The sequence below is a fragment of the Oncorhynchus nerka genome, unplaced genomic scaffold (assembly GCF_034236695.1).
Source record: "Oncorhynchus nerka isolate Pitt River unplaced genomic scaffold, Oner_Uvic_2.0 unplaced_scaffold_761, whole genome shotgun sequence".
Taxonomy (NCBI): domain Eukaryota; kingdom Metazoa; phylum Chordata; class Actinopteri; order Salmoniformes; family Salmonidae; genus Oncorhynchus; species Oncorhynchus nerka.
Genome location: NW_027040453.1, coordinates 26,108 through 44,896, shown reverse-complemented (window position 1 = coordinate 44,896; position 18,789 = coordinate 26,108). Strand labels below are relative to the sequence as shown.

Genomic DNA, 18,789 nt, shown 5'->3' with positions numbered 1-18,789 from the left:
AGAGAGAGCAGAAAGTGTGGGAGAGAGAGAGAGCAGAAAGTGTGGGAGAGAGAGAGAGCAGAGTGTGGGAGAGAGAGAGAGCAGAGAGAGACAGCAGAGAGTGTGGGAGAGAGAGAGAGCAGAGTGTGGGAGAGAGAGCAGAAAGTGTGCGAGAGAGAGAGAGCAGAGAGAGAGAAGAGTGTGGGAGAGAGAGAGCAGAGAGAGACAGCAGAGAGTGTGGGAGAGAGAGAGAGCAGAGTGTGTGAGAGCAGAGAGAGAGCAGAGTGTGTGGGAGAGAGAGAGCAGAGAGTGTGGGAGAGAGAGCAGAGAGAGAGCAGAGTGTGTGGGAGAGAGAGAGCAGAGAGAGAGCAGAGTGTGTGGGAGAGAGAGAGAGCAGAGTGTGTGGGAGAGAGAGAGAGAGCAGAGTGTGTGGGAGAGAGAGAGCAGAGAGTGTGGGAGAGAGAGCAGAGAGTGTGGGAGAGAGAGAGCAGAGAGTGTGGGAGAGAGAGCAGAGAGAGAGCAGAGTGTGTGGAGAGAGAGCAGAGAGTGTGGGAGAGAGAGCAGAGAGAGAGCAGAGTGTGTGGGAGAGAGAGAGAGCAGAGAGAGAGCAGAGTGTGTGGGAGAGAGAGAGAGCAGAGTGTGTGGGAGAGAGAGAGAGCAGAGTGTGTGAGAGCAGAGAGAGAGCAGAGTGTGTGGGAGAGAGAGAGAGCAGAGTGTGTGAGAGCAGAGAGAGAGCAGAGTGTGTGGGAGAGAGAGAGCAGAGAGTGTGGGAGAGAGAGCAGAGAGTGTGGGAGAGAGAGCGCAGAGAGTGTGGGAGAGAGAGCAGAGAGCGAGCAGAGTGTGTGGGAGAGAGAGCAGAGAGAGAGCAGAGTGTGTGAGAGAGAGAGGGAGCAGAGAGCAGGCTGAGAAAGCAAAGAAAGAGTGAGAGAGCAAAGAGTGAAAGAGCAGAGAGAGAGAGCAGAGAGCAAAGAGAGAGCAGAGGGAGAGAGAACTCTGTTGCTATAGTGACCCTGCATTACAACACTCTGTTGTACTAATTGTACAATTTCTTTAATTCTATTCCACATATTTAATTGTTTCAACCAGTCGCAGGTTAACATCAACCTGACAGAGGAAACGTAAAATCAATAAACAAACTGTTTTCACAATTAACAAGCTTTTCTTGTTTCAAGTATGTTTTATTATGAAAAGTACAATATATCCTTGTATACTTGTACAACTATGGAGCGTATGTCCATATATAATTATATAATTTGTTTTTCAATATAAAAGACAACACATGATTACATTGGTATTTTAACAGTGTCATTGTAAGAGGTCCTCACAACTATAGAAAGACGCGCATGTGTGTGTGTGTGTGTCCAGAGTGTGTGTGTCCAGTGTGTATCTAGTGTGGTTGTGTGTGTGTGTGTGTGTCCAGCGTGTGTCTGTGAGTCCAGTGCGTGTGTGTGTGTGTGTGTGTTTGTGTCCAGTGTGTGTCTGTGTGTATGTGTGTGTCCAGTGTGTATGTGTGTGTCCAGTGTGTGTCTGTGTGTCCAGTGTGTATGTGTGTGTCCAGTGTGTGTCTGTGTGTCCAGTGTGTGTGTCCAGTGTGTGTGTGTGTGTCCACTGTGTTTGTGTGTGTGTTTGTCTAGTGTGTGTGTGTATTTGTCCTGTGTGTGTGTGTGTGTGTGTGTGTGTGTGTGTGTGTGTGTGTGTCTGTGAGTCCAGTGTGTTTATGTGTGTGTGTGTGTGTCCAGTGTGTGTGTGTATTTGTCTAATGTGTGTTTGTCCAGTGTGTGTGTGTCCACTGTGTTTGTGTGTGTCCAGTGTGTGTGTCCAGCAGGTGTATGTGTGTGTCCAGTGTGTGTGTGTGTGTGTGTCCAGTGTGAGTGTGTGTCTGTGAGTCCAGTGTGTGTGTGTGTAACCAGTGTGTGTGTCCAGCAGGTGTATGTGTGTGTCCAGTGTGTGTGTGTGTGAGTCCAGTGTGTGTTTGTGTGTGTGTCCAGTGTGTGTCTGTGAGTCCACTGTGTGTGTGTGTAACCAGTGTGTGTGCCCAGCAGGTGTATGTTTCTGTGTGTGTCCAGTTTGTGCGTGTGTGTGTGTCCAGTGTGAGTGTGTGTCTGTGAGTCCAGTGTGTGTGTAACTAGTGTGTGTGTCCAGCAGGTGTATGTGTGTGTGTGTGTGTGTGTGTGTCCAGTGTGTGTGTGTGAGTCCAGTGTGTGTTTGTGTGTGTGTCCAGTGTGTGTCTGAGTCCAGTGTGTGTGCGTGTGTGTGTCCAGTGTGTGTGTGTGTGTAACCAGTGTGTGTGTCCAGCAGGTGTATGTGTGTGTGTGTCCAGTTTGTGTGTGTGTGTGTGTCCAGTATGAGTGTGTGTGTGTGTCCAGTGTGAGTGTGTGTGTGTGCGTCCAGTGTGTTTGTGTGTGTGTGTGTGTGTGTCCAATGTGTGTGTGTCCAGCAGGTGTGTGTGTGTGTCCAGTGTGAGTGTGTGTGTGTCAAGTGTGTGTCCAGCCTTGTGTGTGTGTTTGTCCAGAGTGTGTGTGTGTGTGTGTGTGTGATTGTCCAGTTTGTGTGTGTGTTTGTGTGTATCACTGACAGAGGGACACTGAGTCGCCTTCATCCCACCAAACCCTAAACCCTGGATAGAGGGGCTCAGTGAATGTGGAGGTGAATGTGATCAGGTGGGTCAGTGTGTCAGAGGAGGCTCTATAGAAGGACAGAGTGCCGGCTGGCCAGTCCAGATACACTCCTACTCTGTGGGAGCTGGAGGAGGGGACGTCTATGGTAGTGGTAATATTATTGTGACAGGCAGAGTAACTGTTGTCAGAGCAGAACAGACTCCAGGACTTGTCATTGTATCCAAGCCAACAGTCCCTACCCCTTCCTCTTCTGTTGATTCCTTTATATGTCACTCCTATAACAGCCTCTCCACTCCTCTCTACCTCCCAGTAACAGCGCCCAGTCAGACCCTCTCTACACAGCACCTGTCCACAGTCCTCAAATCTCTCTGGGTGATCAGGATACGGCTGCTCTTCTGTCCTACATGTCACCTTTCTGTTCACCTCAGACAGAGAGAGGAGTCTGTTTACTGTGTTTAGGTCCAGTGTGAGATCACAGACATCTGATGGATGAAACCAGACACAATATTAGAAATCATCATCATTCACATTAGAATGTTAACTCACTTTTCACTAATTAATTTAATGTAGATGTTTCTAGGTATCAAAAGGAGAAGTTAAGGTAACTTGAGACTTGTTGAATGATCATATGTTATACTGTATGGTAATATAAAACACACTTATTCCCTTTAATTACACACACACACACACACACACACACACACACACACACACACACACACACACACACACACACACACACACACACACACACACACACATATATATATGACTAAGTCAGTAATGATGGTGGTCTTTGACTTTGACTTAACTTGATTTAAGACTTATTCTTAGTCATACTCTTCACAGCAGTCAACACTCACATTTTCTAAGTCCAGGTTTCATTCTGTTCTCTCCACCATGTTCCACACTGTAGCGGTAAGCAGAAGAACAGACAGTCATTGAGTGACACACACACACACACACACACACACACACAAACAGTCAGCATATAACTTTGTCCAAGTGGTGGTCAGAATGTTTGTCTTAACTATCCTGATAAGTCAAACATGTCTGATATGAACATTGACATAAACCCTCTACATACTTGAGTTTCTCCAGTCTGCAGTGTGGATCCTCCAGTCCAGTAGAGAGCAGTCTGACTCCTGAGTCTCCTGGGTGATTATAGCTCAGGTCCAGCTCTCTCAGGTGTGAGGGGTTTGACCTCAGAGCTGAGACCAGAGAAGCACAGCCTTCCTCTGTGACTAGACAGCCTGACAGCCTGCAAAGAGTCAAATCATATTAAAATCACACTGATATTCTTTGGTGGTGAAAATAGTGGCAGTATATTTAAATTGTTCAGTTTCTACCAGGAAAAACATCATCTAAAACAACCTGCAAATGCTTTCAACAAGTTTGTAGAATCACAAGCTTGATGTAATCACTGCAGACATGGAATATGGGACCAAATACTACATTTATGAATACTTTTATACAATATCAGTTAATTTGTCCAAATAATTAAGACTTCTTCAAATGGGAGAACTACATACATAAAGTGCTTTCATATCTGATAATACTGACCTCAGAGTCTCCAGTTTACAGTGGGGATTCCCCAGTCCAGCAGAGAGCAGCTCCACTCCGGAATCACTCAGGTCGTTGTTACTCAGATCCAGCTCTCTCAGGTGTGAGGGGTTTGACCTCAGAGCTGAGACCAGAGAAGCACAGCCTTCCTCTGTGACTAGACAGCCTGACAGCCTGCAAAGAGTCAAATCATTTTAAAATCACACTGATATTCTTTGGTGGTGAAAATAGTGGCAGTATTTTTTTTTTAACATATTCATATATATCAGTGTCCTGAAACCTTCCATATCTATTCATAAATTAATGTTTCATTATTATAAATGATCATAATATTTCCTGTATAGTATAATGTATAGTACACATTTTTGAGTAGACTGACCAGGCCAGTTTAAAAAGCAGTATCAGTCAAAAGACAGACAGTGAGTATACAGTCCACACCATATCTATTTAGACAGTGAGGTATCAGATTTAGATTGTATTGAGTATACAGTCCACACCATATCTATTTAGACAGTGAGGTATCAGATTTAGATTGTATTGAGTATACAGTCCACACCATATCTATTTAGACAGTGAGGAATCAGATTTAGATTTTTGAAACAGTCCACACCATATCTATTTAGACAGTGAGGAATCAGATTTAGATTGTATTGAGTATACAGTCCACACCATATCTATTTAGACAGTGAGGTATCAGATTTAGATTGTATTGAGTATACAGTCCACACCATATCTATTTAGACAGTGAGGTATCAGATTTAGATTGTATTGAGTATACAGTCCACACCATATCTATTTAGACAGTGAGGTATCAGATTTAGATTGTATTGAGTATACAGTTCACACCATATCTATTTAGACAGTGAGGAATCAGATTTAGATTGTATTGAGTAAACAGTCCACACCATATCTATTTTGACAGTGAAGCTTACATTTTAAATGTGTCTCTATACTCCAGCATTTTGGATTTCAGATCAAATGTTTCATATGAGGTGACAGTTTATAATGTCACCTTTTATTTGAGGATATTTTAATACATATCTGTTTCAACGTTTAGAGTTTCACTGTTTGGAAATGAGTGAACCTAAAAAAAAAAATCTAATGTTATTTGTCACATACACATGGTTAGCAGATGTTAATGGTCACATGGTTAGCAGATGTTAATGGGTAGCGAAATGCTTGTGCTTCTAGTTCCGACAATGCAGTAATAACCAACAAGTAATCTAGCTAACAATTCCAAAACTAATGTCTTATACACACAAGTGTAAAGGGATAAAGAATATGTACATAAAGATATATGAATGAGTGATGGTACAGAGCGGCATAGACAAGATGCAGTAGATGGTATTGAGTGCAGTATATACATATGAGATGAGTATGTAAACAAAGTGGCATAGTTAAAGTGGCTAGTGATACATGTATTACATAAGGATGCAGTCGATGATATAGAGTACAGTATATACGTATGCATATGAGATGAATAATGTAGGGTGAATAACATTATATAAGGTAGCATTGTTTAAAGTGGCTAGTGATATATTTACATAATTTCCCATCAATTCCCATTATTAAAGTGGCTGGAGTTGAGTCAGTGTCAGTGTGTTGGCAGCAGCCACTCAATGTTAGTGGTGGCTGTTTAACAGTCTGATGGCCTTGAGATAGAAGCTGTTTTTCAGTCTCTCGGTCCCAGCTTTGATGCACCTGTACTGACCTCGCCAGGCAGTGGCTCGGGTGGTTGATGTACTTGATGATCTTTATGGCCTTCCTGTAACATCGGGTGGTGTATGTGTCCTGGAGGGCAGGTAGTTTGCACCCGGTGATGCGTTGTGCAGACCTCACTACCCTCTGGAGAGCCTTACGGTTGTGGGCAGAGCAGTTGCCGTACCAGGCGGTGATACAGCCCGACAGGATGCTTTCGATTGTGCATCTGTAGAAGTTTGTGAGTGTTTTTGGTGACAAGCCAAATTTCTTCAGCCTGCTGAGGATGAAGAGGCGCTGCTGCGCCTTCTTCACGACGCTGTCTGTGTGGGTGGACCAATTCAGTTTGTCCTTGATGTGAACGCCGAGGAACTTAAAACTTACTCGCCTCTCCACTACTGTCCCATCGATGTGGATAGGGGGTGCTTCCTCTGCTGTTTCCTGAAGTCCACAATCATCTCCTTTGTTTTGTTGACATTGAGTGTGAGGTTATTTTCCTGACACCACACTCCGAGAGCCCTCACCTCCTCCCTGTAGGCCATCTCGTCATTTTTGGTAATCAAGCCTACCACTGTAGTGTCGTCCGCAAACTTGATGATTGAGTTGGAGGTGTCCATGGCCACGCAGTCATGGGTGAACAGGGAGTACAGGAGAGGGCTCAGAACCCACCCTTGTGGGGCCCCAGTGTTGAGGATCAGCGGGGTGGAGATGTTGTTACCTACCCTCACCACCTGGGGGCGGCCTGTCAGGAAGTCCAGTACCCAGTTGCTAAGGGCGGGGTCGAGACCCAGGGTCTCGAGCTTGATGATAAGTTTGGAGGGTACTATGGTGTTAAATGCCGAGCTGTAGTCGATGAACAGCATTCTCACATAGGTATTCCTCTTGTCCAGATGGGTTGGGCAGTGTGCAGTGTGGTTGAGATTGCATCGACTGTGGACCTATTTGGGCGGTAAGAAAATTGGAGTGGGTCTAGGGTGTCAGGTAGGGTGGAGATGATATGGTCCTTGACTAGTCTCTCAAAGCACTTCATGATGACGGATGTGAGTGCTACGGGGTGGTAGCCATTTAGCTCAGTTACCTTAGCTTTCTTGGGAACAGGGACAATGGTGGCCCTGTTGAAGCATGTGGGAGCAGCAGACTGGGATAAGGATTGATTGAATATGTCCGTAAACAAACCATCCAGCTGGTCTGCGCATGCTCTGAGGGCACGGCTGGGGATGCCGTCTGGGCCTGCAGCCTTGCGAGGGTTAACACGTTTAAATGTTTTCCTCACGTCGGCTGCAGTGAAGGAGAGTCCGCAGGTTTTGGTAGCGGGCCTTGTCAGTGGCACTGTATTGTCCTCAAAGCGGGAAAAAAAGTTATTTGGTCTGCCTGGGAGCAAGACATCCTGGTCCTTGACGTGGCTGGTTTTCTTTTTGTAATCCGTGATTGACTGTAGACCCTGCCACATACCTCTTGTGTTTGAGCCATTGAATTAAGACTCTACTTTGTCTCTATACTGACGCTTAGCTTGTTTGATTGCCTTTGGGAAGGAATAGCTACACTGTTTATATTCGGTCATGTTTCCGGTCACCTTGCCCTGGTTAAAAGCAGTGGTTCGCGCTTTCAGTTTCACACAAATGCTGCCATCAATCCACGGTTTCTGGTTTGGGAATGTTTTAATCGTTGCTATGGGAACGACATCATCAATGCACTTTCTAATGAACTCGCTCATCGAATCAGCGTATTCGTCAATGTTGTTGTTTGACGCAATACGGAACATATCCCAATCCACTTGATCGAAGCAGTCTTGAAGCGTGGAATCAGATTGGTCGGACCAGCGTTGAACAGACCTGAACGCGGGAGCTTCCTGTTTTAGTTTCTGTCTGTAGGCAGGGAGCAACGAAATGGAGTCGTGGTCAGCTTTTCCGAAAGGAGGGCGGGGGAGGGCCTTATATGCGTCGCGGAAGTTAGAATAGCAATGATCTAGGGTTTTACCAGACCTGGTTGAGCAATCGATATGCTGATACAATTTAGGGAGTCTTGTTTTCAGATTAGCTTTGTTAAAATCCCCAGCTACAATGAATGCAGCCTCAGGATATGTAGTTTCCAGTTTGTAAAGAGTCAAATAAAGTTTGTTCAGGGCCATCGATGTGTCTGCTTGGGGGAAATATATACGGCTGTGATTATAATCGAAGAGAATTCCCTTGGTAGATAATGTGGACGACATTTGATTGTGAGGAATTCTAAGTCAGGTGAACAGAAGGACTTGAGTTCCTGTATGTTGTTTGGTTTATTCTCCCACTTTGTATATCTACATAGTCCCCCTTTTAAATATTTTAAAAGTATTCTGACTAATTCACTTATAGTGTATTAAAGTAGTCAAAAGATTAGTATTTGGTCCCAAACGCCTTGGTTGCATTTGCAGTTTGTTTTGGTTTTGTTTTGGGTTATGTTTTGCCCAAAAGTAACTGAATGTTGGATGATGACTGGAGAAATAGTCTTTCTAAGTAAGTAGATAACATGTTTCTAAACACAACTAAATTAACTCTGATCCAGTGTGTGTCTGTTTGTGTGTGTCCAGTATGTGTGTGTTCAGTATGTGTGGGTATCCAATGTCTGTGGTTGTGTCTAGTGTGTGTGGGTGTGTGTGCGTTTGTTCAGTCTGTGTGTGCGTGTCAATTGTTTGTTTGTATCTGTCCAATGTGTCCAGTGTGTGTGTGTGTGTGTGTGTGTGTGTGTGTGTGTCCAGTGTGTGTATTCAGTGTGTGTGGTGTGTATCCAGTGTGTGTATGGGTGTGTGTGTGTGTGTGTCCAGTTTGTGTATGCAGCGTGTGTGTGTGTGCGTGTTTGTCCAATGTGTGTGTGTGTGTCCTGTGTGTTTCCGGTGTGTGTGTGTGTGTGTCCAGTGTGTGTGTTCAGTGTGTCCACTGTCCAAACACATATGGTGTGGACTATGTGTGTCTGGTAAACACATGTGGATCTGGTGAACAGTTATCACTTGTTGACCAACTACAGGAATACTGACCTCAGAGTCTCCAGTTTACAGTGGAGATTCCCCAGTCCAGCAGAGAGCAGCTTCACTCCTGAATCCTTCAGGTCATTGTTACTCAGATCAAGCTCTCTCAGGTGTGAGGGGTTTGACCTCAGAGCTGAGACCAGAGAAGCACAGCCTTCCTCTGTGACTCCACAGCCTGACAGCCTGACAAAGAGATCATCATGACTTCACAAACACACTGTTCATTTAACACCAGTAGTGTAGAAGGACAATGGTAGATGCATTTGGTTTATTCTCTCAAACAACATATAGATTAATCTTCCATCTCCTAGAGTTGTTATACTAATGTGAACATAAAAGCATTGATTCAATACGTTATTCAATATAATATTATACACATATTATATCACATATTTTTCCCTAAACGGAATATTTCTTCCTGATGATTAGTTCTTATATGTAATTTTATTTACTCACAGAACAGCTCTGGAGGCTTTGACCACTGGCAGCAGCCTCAGAAGACCTTCCTCTGATCTGGAGTATTTCTTCAGGTCAAACACATCCAGCTCCTTTTCTGAAGTCAGCAACACAAAGACCAGAGCTGACCACTGTGCAGGTGACAGTTTGGGTCTAGAGAGACTTCCTGATCTCAGGTATCTTTGGATCTCCTCCACTAGAGAATGGTCATTCAGTTCATTCAGACAGTGGAACAGATTGATGCTCCTCTCTGGAGAGGGATTCTCCCTGATCTTCTCCTTGATGTACTTGACTGTTTCTTCATGGCTCTGTGAGCTGATTCTTGTCTTTGTCAGTAGACCTCGTAAGTGCTTCTGATTGGACTCCATGGAGAGGCCCAGAAGGAAGCGGAGGAAAAGGTCCAGGTTTCCTGTCTCACTTTGTAAGGCTTTATCCACAGCACTCTTGTAGACAGTAACTTCAGTATTGTCTTTTGTTTGCAGTTTGTCCATTAGATTCTCATTGTTGTTGATGAATGAGAGGAACACATATACAGCAGCCAGAAACTCCTGAATGCTCAGATGAACAAAGCAGTACACCTTGTCCTGGTACAGCCCACATTCCTCTTTAAAGAGCTGTGTGCACAATCCTGAGTACACTGAGGCTTCATTCACATCAATGCCAGCCTCTTTCAGGTCTTCTTCATAGAAAATCAGATTGCCATTCACAAGCTGTTGAAAAGCCAGTTTTCCCAGTGACAGAATGCTCTCTTTATTCCAGTGTGGACCTGTCTCTTCTTTCCCAAGATACTTTTCGGTCTTCTGTTTGGTATGAAACTCCACAAGGTGTGTGTACATCTCAGTCAGAGTCTTGGGCATCTCTTCTCTCTTATGTTTCAGCATGTGTTCAAGGACTGTTGCAGAAATCCAACAGAAGACTGGAATGTGGCACATGATGTGGAGGCTCCTTGATGTCTTTATGTGTGAGATGATTCTGCTGGCCATGTCCTCATCACTGAATCTCTTCCTGAAGTACTCCTCCTTCTGTGGGTCATTGAACCCTCGTACCTCTGTCACCTGGTCAACACACCCTGAAGGGATCTTATTGGCTGCTGCAGGTCGGGTAGTTATCCAGAGGAGAGCAGAGGGAAGCAGATTTCCCCTGATGAGATTTGTCAGCAGAACATCCACTGAGGTTGACTCTGTGACGTCCCAACAGATCTTGTTCTTCTGGAAGTCTAGGGGCAGTCGGCACTCATCCAGACCATCAAAGATGAACAGAACTTTGTACTTGTCGTAGTTGGAGATTCTTGATAGTTTGGTTTCCATTGAGAAGTGATTGAGAAGTTCAATGAAAGTGTGTTTGTCGCCTTTCATCAAATTCAGTTCACGAAAAGGGAATGAAAATACAAATTGGACATCCTGATTTGCATTTCCTTCAGCCCAGTCCAGAATGAACTTCTGCACAGAGACTGTTTTTCCAATGCCAGCGACTCCCTTTGTCAGCACAGTTCTGATACGTTTGTCTTGTCCAGTTAAGGGTTTGAAGATGTCGTTACATTTGATTGCAGTCTCTGGTCTTGCTTGTTTCCTGGTTGTTGTCTCAATCTGTCTCAACTCATGTTCATTATTGACCTCTCCTGTTCCACCCTCTGTGATGTAGAGCTCTGTGTAGATCTTATTGAGAAGTGTTGGGTTTCCTTGTTTAGCGATCCCCTCAAATACACATTGAAACTTCTTCTTTAGATTAGATTTGAGTTCACGTTGGCAAATCACAGCGAGCTCATCTGAATCTAGAAATAACACAGAATATTTTAATATGAATGTTTTACATTATTGTAGGGCTTATAAAGTTTTAAATTACAATAATTTATTCTCTAAACTGACTGTATAAATGTTTAAATGTTTTCATAATGCATTACAGACTGGTGTGACTGATTATATTATTATTGGTATTATTGATGGTATTATTAATGTTCTCTCTCTAAATGAATCACCACAACACATCCCTGCTGCTACTTGATGAGGTCACTAGGTGTTGTGTTAAGGCTGCTACAATATCATTGAGTTACACAGCTACTTTAGCTACAGCTTTTAAATGTTATAAAACATCATTCAACATGAGGCAGACAGATCTTACATTTCTCCAGTGTGTCAGCAAGCTCCTTCTGGTTCATTTTCCTCAGGATGTGCAGTGTGATCTTCAGAGCCCCCTCTCTGGCACTGCTCTCCTGCTTCTCATCTTCAGCATCCACCACTTCCTTATCCTGCTTCTGACTCTCAAAGCCTTCTGGGAGTTCTGGACTAAGAATCCTCTTGAACATCTTCAGCTCGTTCTTCACAAATATCATAATTTTCTCTTCAAGCAACTGAAATAAATCAAGTAAATAAATAAGTTAAGCAAGATACTAAATGCTTTCTCATTAACACATTAATGAATGATTGACAGATCAACTTTACTTGAGGTAAACAAAAACAAATGTACATAACAGGACCACATACACTGAATATGGAGGCCAGGTCTGTTTGATGACTCTGGGAAGACTGACCACTGAGAATCTCTGACTCTGATCTCTCCTGTTGGTTTCTGTGGACAAAACATAAAACATATATCTCCCGTCAGGGTTGGTTTTTTTCGACAGAATAGAGTATTCTGTTAACTATTGTGTACTAATGATGGGCCTCTATGACATAAAAGTGACAGAGAAGATGTATGATGTCTTTAGGTGAAAGAGCATGAGTTCATGTTACCGTTGGAGAAATGGTTTTAGTTTTAGTTTAGTTTGGAGCCTTAACCTTTCTATGTATCTGTTGTTCGTCATGTTGAAAGGGGTGTATCTTGGCTATAAAAGACCTTTGTGTTTTGATTTATCACTCTCAACGGATAATTATAAATGGTGAATCATTGAAAGTCTAGGCTATTGCAAAGCTCGTATTATTAAAGATTTAGTTTAAGTGTAACTCTGACTTGTGAGTGTGTCTCTCCTCATTTGATAGTAAAGAACACGTAACCACCACACACACACATCCAGGAGTACACACACACACACACACACACACACACACACACACACACACACACACACACACACACACACACACACACACACACACACACACACACGAGGGAATGTTGTTTTGTTTAATATTGTTTTAGGACTATGAAAATGGACAAAAGGATTAGCCTATTGATTATGAAAACAACAACAATAAATGGGAAAATGGGAGAGAGAAATGACTAGAGACAGTGTTGTTTAACTCACTGACCAGGACCCATGAGTTCTTCTTACCTTTGTTCAGTAGAAAAGTATCCCTCTCTAAACAGTATAGGTTGAAGCATAGACTTGTCACTCTTCATGGACACACAGCTGGGTACAGGGGAGGCTGGTCTCTCCTGCTTGATTGGTCTTCAACACAACAGAGACAAACATTACATCTCTCATCTACTCTGAGCTCAGATGGGGAAACATAAGAGTTTCATTCCATAACGCTATATATCACTTTTCAGAAATGTTGGTAAATTAGCTTTTATTCTTTAAATAAATTGTGAAATATCTTGGTGTGTTTTTTCACTATCATGGCATTGGGTTGTTCAATGAAAGACATGCATTTGTTTAAAGTCTATCACTTGATGGTTTCATTTCAGAGAGACAAAGAATCATGTTTTTTCCCTCAAAATGCTATTTAAATGCCTCTCCCAAACGTGACCAATTATGTCTTATGTTGCAAAACATGAAATGATGTTTTTTTTACATCGGATAAAATTAGAGATTAAATAAAACACTACAGTTGAGGAACAATGGGAACGTAATTCTGCTTTGAAAGGTAAATAAAAAAGTTATATATATATATATATATATATGTAAGGGATCGGAGGACCAATATGCGGCGTGGCTCTTTTAATAAGAAATAGTACACATGAACAACTGAATACAAAAAACAATAAACGACCGAAACCCGAAACAGTACCGTGTGGCGAAAAACACAGACACGGAAACAAACACCCACAAACACACAGTGAAACCAAGGCTACCTAAGTATGATTCTCAATCAGAGACAACTAATGACACCTGCCTCTGATTTAGAACCATACTAGGCCGAAACATAGAAATCCCCAAATCATAGAAAAACAAACATAGACTGCCCACCCCATATATATGTACAGTCGGAAGTTGACATACCAAATACATTTAAACTCAGTTTTTTTGCCATTTCTGACATTTAATCCCAGTAAAAATTCCCTGTTTTAGGTCAGTTAAGATCACCACTTTATTTTAAGAATGTGAAATGTCAGAATAATGGTATAGACAATGATTTATTTCAGCTTTTATTTATTTCATCACATTCTCAGTGGGGCATAAGTTTACATACACTCAATTAGTATTTGGTAGCAGTGTCTTTAAATTGTTTAACTTGGGTCAAATGTTTCGGGTAGCCTTACACAAGCTTCCCACAATAAGTTGGGTGAATTTTGGCCCATTCCTCCTGACAGAGCTGGTGTAACCGAGTCTGGTTTGTAGGTCTCCTTGCACACGCTTTTTCAGTTCTATCCACATGTTTTCTGTAGGATTGAGGTCAGGGCTTTGTGATGGCCACTCCAATACCTTGACTTTTTTGTCCTTAAGCCATTTTGCCACAACTTTGGAAGTATGCTTTGGGTAATTGTCCGTTTGGAAGACCCATTTGCGACCAAGCTTTAACTTCCTGACTGATGTTTAGAGATGTTGCTTCAATATATCCACATAATTTTCCTCCCTCATGATGCCATCTATTTTATGAAGTGCACCAGTCTCTCCTGCAGCAAAGCACCCCCACAACGTGATGCTGCCACCCCCGTGCTTCAAAGTTGGAATGATGTTCTTCGGTTTGCAAGCATCCCCCTTATTCCTCCAAACATAATGATGGTCATTATGGCCAAACAGTTCTATTTTTGTTTCATCAGACCAGAGGACATTTCTCCAAAAAGTATGATCTTTGTCCCCATGTGCAGTTGCAAACCGTAGTCTGGCTTTTTTATGGTGGTTTTGGAGCAGTAGCTTCTTCCTTGCTGAGCGGCCTTTCAGGTTATGTTGAAATAGGACAAGTTTTACTGTGGATATTGATGCTATTGTACCTGTGTCCTCCAGCATCTTCACAAGGTCCTATGCTGTTGTTCTGGAATTGATTTGCACTTTTCGCACATTCATCTCTAGGAGACAGAACGCGTCTCCTTCCTGAGCGGTATGGCGGCTGCATGGTCCCATGGTGTTTATACTTGCGTACTATTGTTTGTACAGATGAACGTGGTACCTTCAGGCATTTGGAAATGGCTCCCAAGGATGAACCAGACTTGTGGAGGTCCACAATTTGTTGGCAGATATCTGTAGATTTTCCATGATGTCAAGCAAAGAGGCACTGAGTTTAAAGGTAGGCCTTGAATTACATCCACAGGTACACCTGACTCAAATAATGTCAATTAGCTTATCAGATGCATCTAAAGCCATGACATAATTTTCTGGAATTTTCCAAGCTGTTTAAAGGTACAGTCAACTTAGTGTATGTAAACTTTTGACCCACTGCAATTGTGATACAGTGAATTATAAGTGAAATAATCTGTCTGTAAACGATTGTTGTGTATGTAAACTTCCGGAAGTCATTAAAACCCAATTGTTTACAGACAGATTATTTCACTTATAACTCACTGTATCACTCACTGTATCACAATTCCAAAATATAAAATCTTCTAGTTAATTTGATCACTTTTGGTGTCTGTCAGTTTCATTGTTTGTTATGCTATAAATGGTTATTTTATGTAAATTGATCAAATTAACTAGAAGATTTTATATTTTGAAATTCCGAGTAATTAATACTTTCGTAAGAATTACACATTATTCAGTACTACTGCAGTTGCTCCATCCTTACCCATCTGTCTATCGCCTCCTTTGAATTCCATGCTGTCACAGTTACCAGCCCTTTCAAGCTTAACATCCTTATCATTTATCGCCCTCCAGGTTCCCTCGGAGAGTTCATCAATGAGCTTGATGCCTTGATAAGCTCCTTTCCTGAGGACGGCTCACCTCTCACAGTTCTGGGCGACTTTAACCTCCCCACGTCTACCTTTGACTCATTCCTCTCTGCCTCCTTCTTTCCACTCCTCTCCTCTTTTGACCTCACCCTCTCACCTTCCCCCTACTCACAAGGCAGGAAATACGCTCGACCTCATCTTTACTAGATGCTGTTCTTCCACTAACCTCATTGCAACTCCTCCAAGTCTCCGACCACTACCTTGTATCCTTTTCCCTCTCGCTCTCATCCAACACCTCCCACACTGCCCCTACTCGGATGGTATCGCGCCGTCCCAACCTTCGCTCTCTCTCCCCCCTACTCTCTCCTCTTCCATCCTATCATCTCTTCCCTCTGCTCAAACCTTCTCCAACCTATCTCCTGATTCTGCCTCCTCAACCCTCCTCTCCTCCATTCTGCATCCTTTGACTCTCTATGTCCCCTATCCTCCAGGCCGGCTCGGTCCTCCCTCCCGCTCCGTGGCTCGACGACTCATTGCGAGCTCACAGAACAGGGCTCCGGGCAGCCGAGCGGAAATGGAGGAAAACTCACCTCCCTGCGGACCTGACATCCTTTCACTCCCTCCTCTCTACATTTTCCTCTTCTCTCTCTGCTGCTAAAGCCACTTTCTACCACTCTAAATTCCAAGCATCTGCCTCTAACCCTAGGAAGCTCTTTGCAACCTTCTCCTCCCTCCTGAATCCTCCTCCCCCCTCCTCCCCTCTCTGCAGATGACTTCGTCAACCATTTTGAAAAAGAAGGTCGACGACATCCGATCCTCGTTTGCTAAGTCAAACGACACCGCTGTTCTGCTCACACTGCCCTACCCTGTGCTCTGACCTCTTTCTCCCCTCTCTCTCCAGATGAAATCTCGCGTCTTGTGACGGCCGGCCGCCCAACAACCTGCCCGCTTGACCCTATCCCTCCTCTCTTCTCCAGACCATTTCCGGTGACCTTCTCCCTTACCTCACCTCGCTCATCAACTCATCCCTGACCGCTGGCTACGTCCCTTCCGTCTTCAAGAGAGCGAGAGTTGCACCCCTTCTGAAAAAACCTACACTCGATCCCTCCGATGTCAACAACTACAGACCAGTATCCCTTCTTTCTTTTCTCTCCAAAACTCTTGAACGTGCCGTCCTTGGCCAGCTCTCCCGCTATCTCTCTCAGAATGACCTTCTTGATCCAAATCAGTCAGGTTTCAAGACTAGTCATTCAACTGAGACTGCTCTTCTCTGTATCACGGAGGCGCTCCGCACTGCTAAAGCTAACTCTCTCTCCTCTGCTCTCATCCTTCTAGACCTATCGGCTGCCTTCGATACTGTGAACCATCAGATCCTCCTCTCCACCCTCTCCGAGTTGGGCATCTCCGGCGCGGCCCATGCTTGGATTGCGTCCTACCTGACAGGTCGCTCCTACCAGGTGGCGTGGCGAGAATCTGTCTCCTCACCACGCGCTCTCACCACTGGTGTCCTCCAGGGCTCTGTTCTAGGCCCTCTCCTATTCTCGCTATACACCAAGTCACTTGGCTCGGTCATAACCTCACATGGTCTCTCCTATCATTGCTATGCAGACGACACACAATTAATCTTCTCCTTTCCCCCCTCTAATGACCAGGTGGCGAATCGCATCTCTGCATGTCTGGCAGACATATCAGTGTGGATGACGGATCACCACCTCAAGCTGAACCTCGGCAAGACGGAGCTGCTCTTCCTCCCGGGGAAGAACTGCCCGTTCCATGATCTCGCCATCACGGTTGACAACTCCATCGTGTCCTCCTCCCAGAGCGCTAAGAACCTTGGCGTGATCCTGGACAACACCCTGTCGTTCTCAACTAACATCAAGGCGGTGGCCCGTTCCTGTAGGTTCATACTCTACAACATCCGCAGAGTACGACCCTGCCTCACACAGGAAGCGGCGCAGGTCCTAATCCAGGCACTTGTCATCTCCCGTCTGGATTACTGCAACTCGCTGTTGGCTGGGCTCCCTGCCTGTGCCATTAAACCCCTACAACTCATCCAGAACGCCGCAGCCCGTCTGGTGTTCAACCTTCCCAAGTTCTCTCACGTCACCCCGCTCCTCCGCTCTCTCCACTGGCTTCCAGTTGAAGCTCGCATCCGCTACAAGACCATGGTGCTTGCCTACGGAGCTGTGAGGGGAACGGCACCTCAGTACCTCCAGGCTCTGATCAGGCCCTACACCCAAACAAGGGCACTGCGTTCATCCACCTCTGGCCTGCTCGCCTCCCTACCACTGAGGAAGTACAGTTCCCGCTCAGCCCAGTCAAAACTGTTCGCTGCTCTGGCCCCCCAATGGTGGAACAAACTCCCTCACGACGCCAGGACAGCGGAGTCAATCACCACCTTCCGGAGACACCTGAAACCCCACCTCTTTAAGGAATACCTAGGATAGGATAAAGTAATCCTTCTCACCCCCCCCTTAAAGACTTAGATGCACTATTGTAAAGTGGCTGTTCCACTGGATGTCATAAGGTGAAAGCACCAATTTGTAAGTCGCTCTGGATAAGAGCGTCTGCTAAATGACTTAAATGTAAATGTAATAATTCCAATAGATGGCAGCATAAGACCACAAGTGACATTTCAGAAGATTAGTTTAGTTTTCTCCCTGGATACACCACCACTCCCCTCACAGGAAAACTCCTGTGTGCTTCTTTCTGTCCCTTTCCACACTGCTAACACAAGAGGAAACACTGAAAAAGCATTTAACAGATTACTGTGAAGTAATATAATGATGATTCATGTTTATTATTTTTATGGGGGTTTTATGCTCATGTTTTGAAATTATACTTCATTGATATAACGATTATCAATAAGCCTAAACATTAATTAATAATAAACGTTTTTTCCAGGTACATTCATTGAGTTTGAGTTTGAGTTTATTTTATTTTTACAGGGACAGTGCACATTAATCAACGTTTCAGTAAAAGTGCCGGTTTTAGCCAGCCGGCTAATTTTCAACCGCAGTCCCTGGGCAGGTTATTAAAAACAATTACAATATAGACAATAGCACCATAGAACAAGCAAGACATAGCAACATAGGACAAGCAAGACATAGCATACAGACAGAGCAACATAGAACAAAAAGCAGCAAGACAAAATTCATAAAAGCAACAAAGTGTTTCCACACCTCACAAGCTACAGACAACAGACAACATGGAAAGCGGCAACACACAGCTAGGGACCATGTTCACAATTCTGATTGACCTTTAGCCAGGTCTTCAAGCATTTTGTGAAAGTGTGATATGTGGTGCAGTTATGTGTGTCTGATGGCAGTGTATTCCAGACATGGGAAGCTCTCACAGAGAATGCAGATTTACTAAAGGTGCTTTTCCTTAGGGGAACTATACAGTCACCTCTCATGGCAGACCTTGTGGATCTGCTGCCATATGTCTGGGTTTTCTGTTTAACAAAAATATTGAGTGGAGGGGGAGCCAGGCCAT

At 44.0% G+C, this 18,789-nt stretch overlaps 1 protein-coding gene across 1 annotated transcript in view; it reads right to left on the bottom strand.

Annotated features, from left to right (window-relative positions):
• Nucleotides 1–1,132: 1,132 nt before the first annotated feature.
• Nucleotides 1,133–18,789, bottom strand: part of LOC135571113 (NLR family CARD domain-containing protein 3-like) — a 40,054-nt gene continuing 22,397 nt past the window's right edge. Inside the window, exons 4-11 of the mRNA XM_065016918.1 lie at nt 11,793–11,877; nt 11,431–11,659; nt 9,313–11,083; nt 8,866–9,039; nt 4,161–4,334; nt 3,685–3,858; nt 3,461–3,507; nt 1,133–3,079 (exon numbers count right to left, since the gene is read on the bottom strand). Of these exons, the coding sequence (XP_064872990.1) occupies nt 2,547–3,079; nt 3,461–3,507; nt 3,685–3,858; nt 4,161–4,334; nt 8,866–9,039; nt 9,313–11,083; nt 11,431–11,659; nt 11,793–11,877 (3,187 nt within the window). The 3' untranslated portion in view covers nt 1,133–2,546. The remainder of the gene's footprint in view (nt 3,080–3,460; nt 3,508–3,684; nt 3,859–4,160; nt 4,335–8,865; nt 9,040–9,312; nt 11,084–11,430; nt 11,660–11,792; nt 11,878–18,789) is intronic.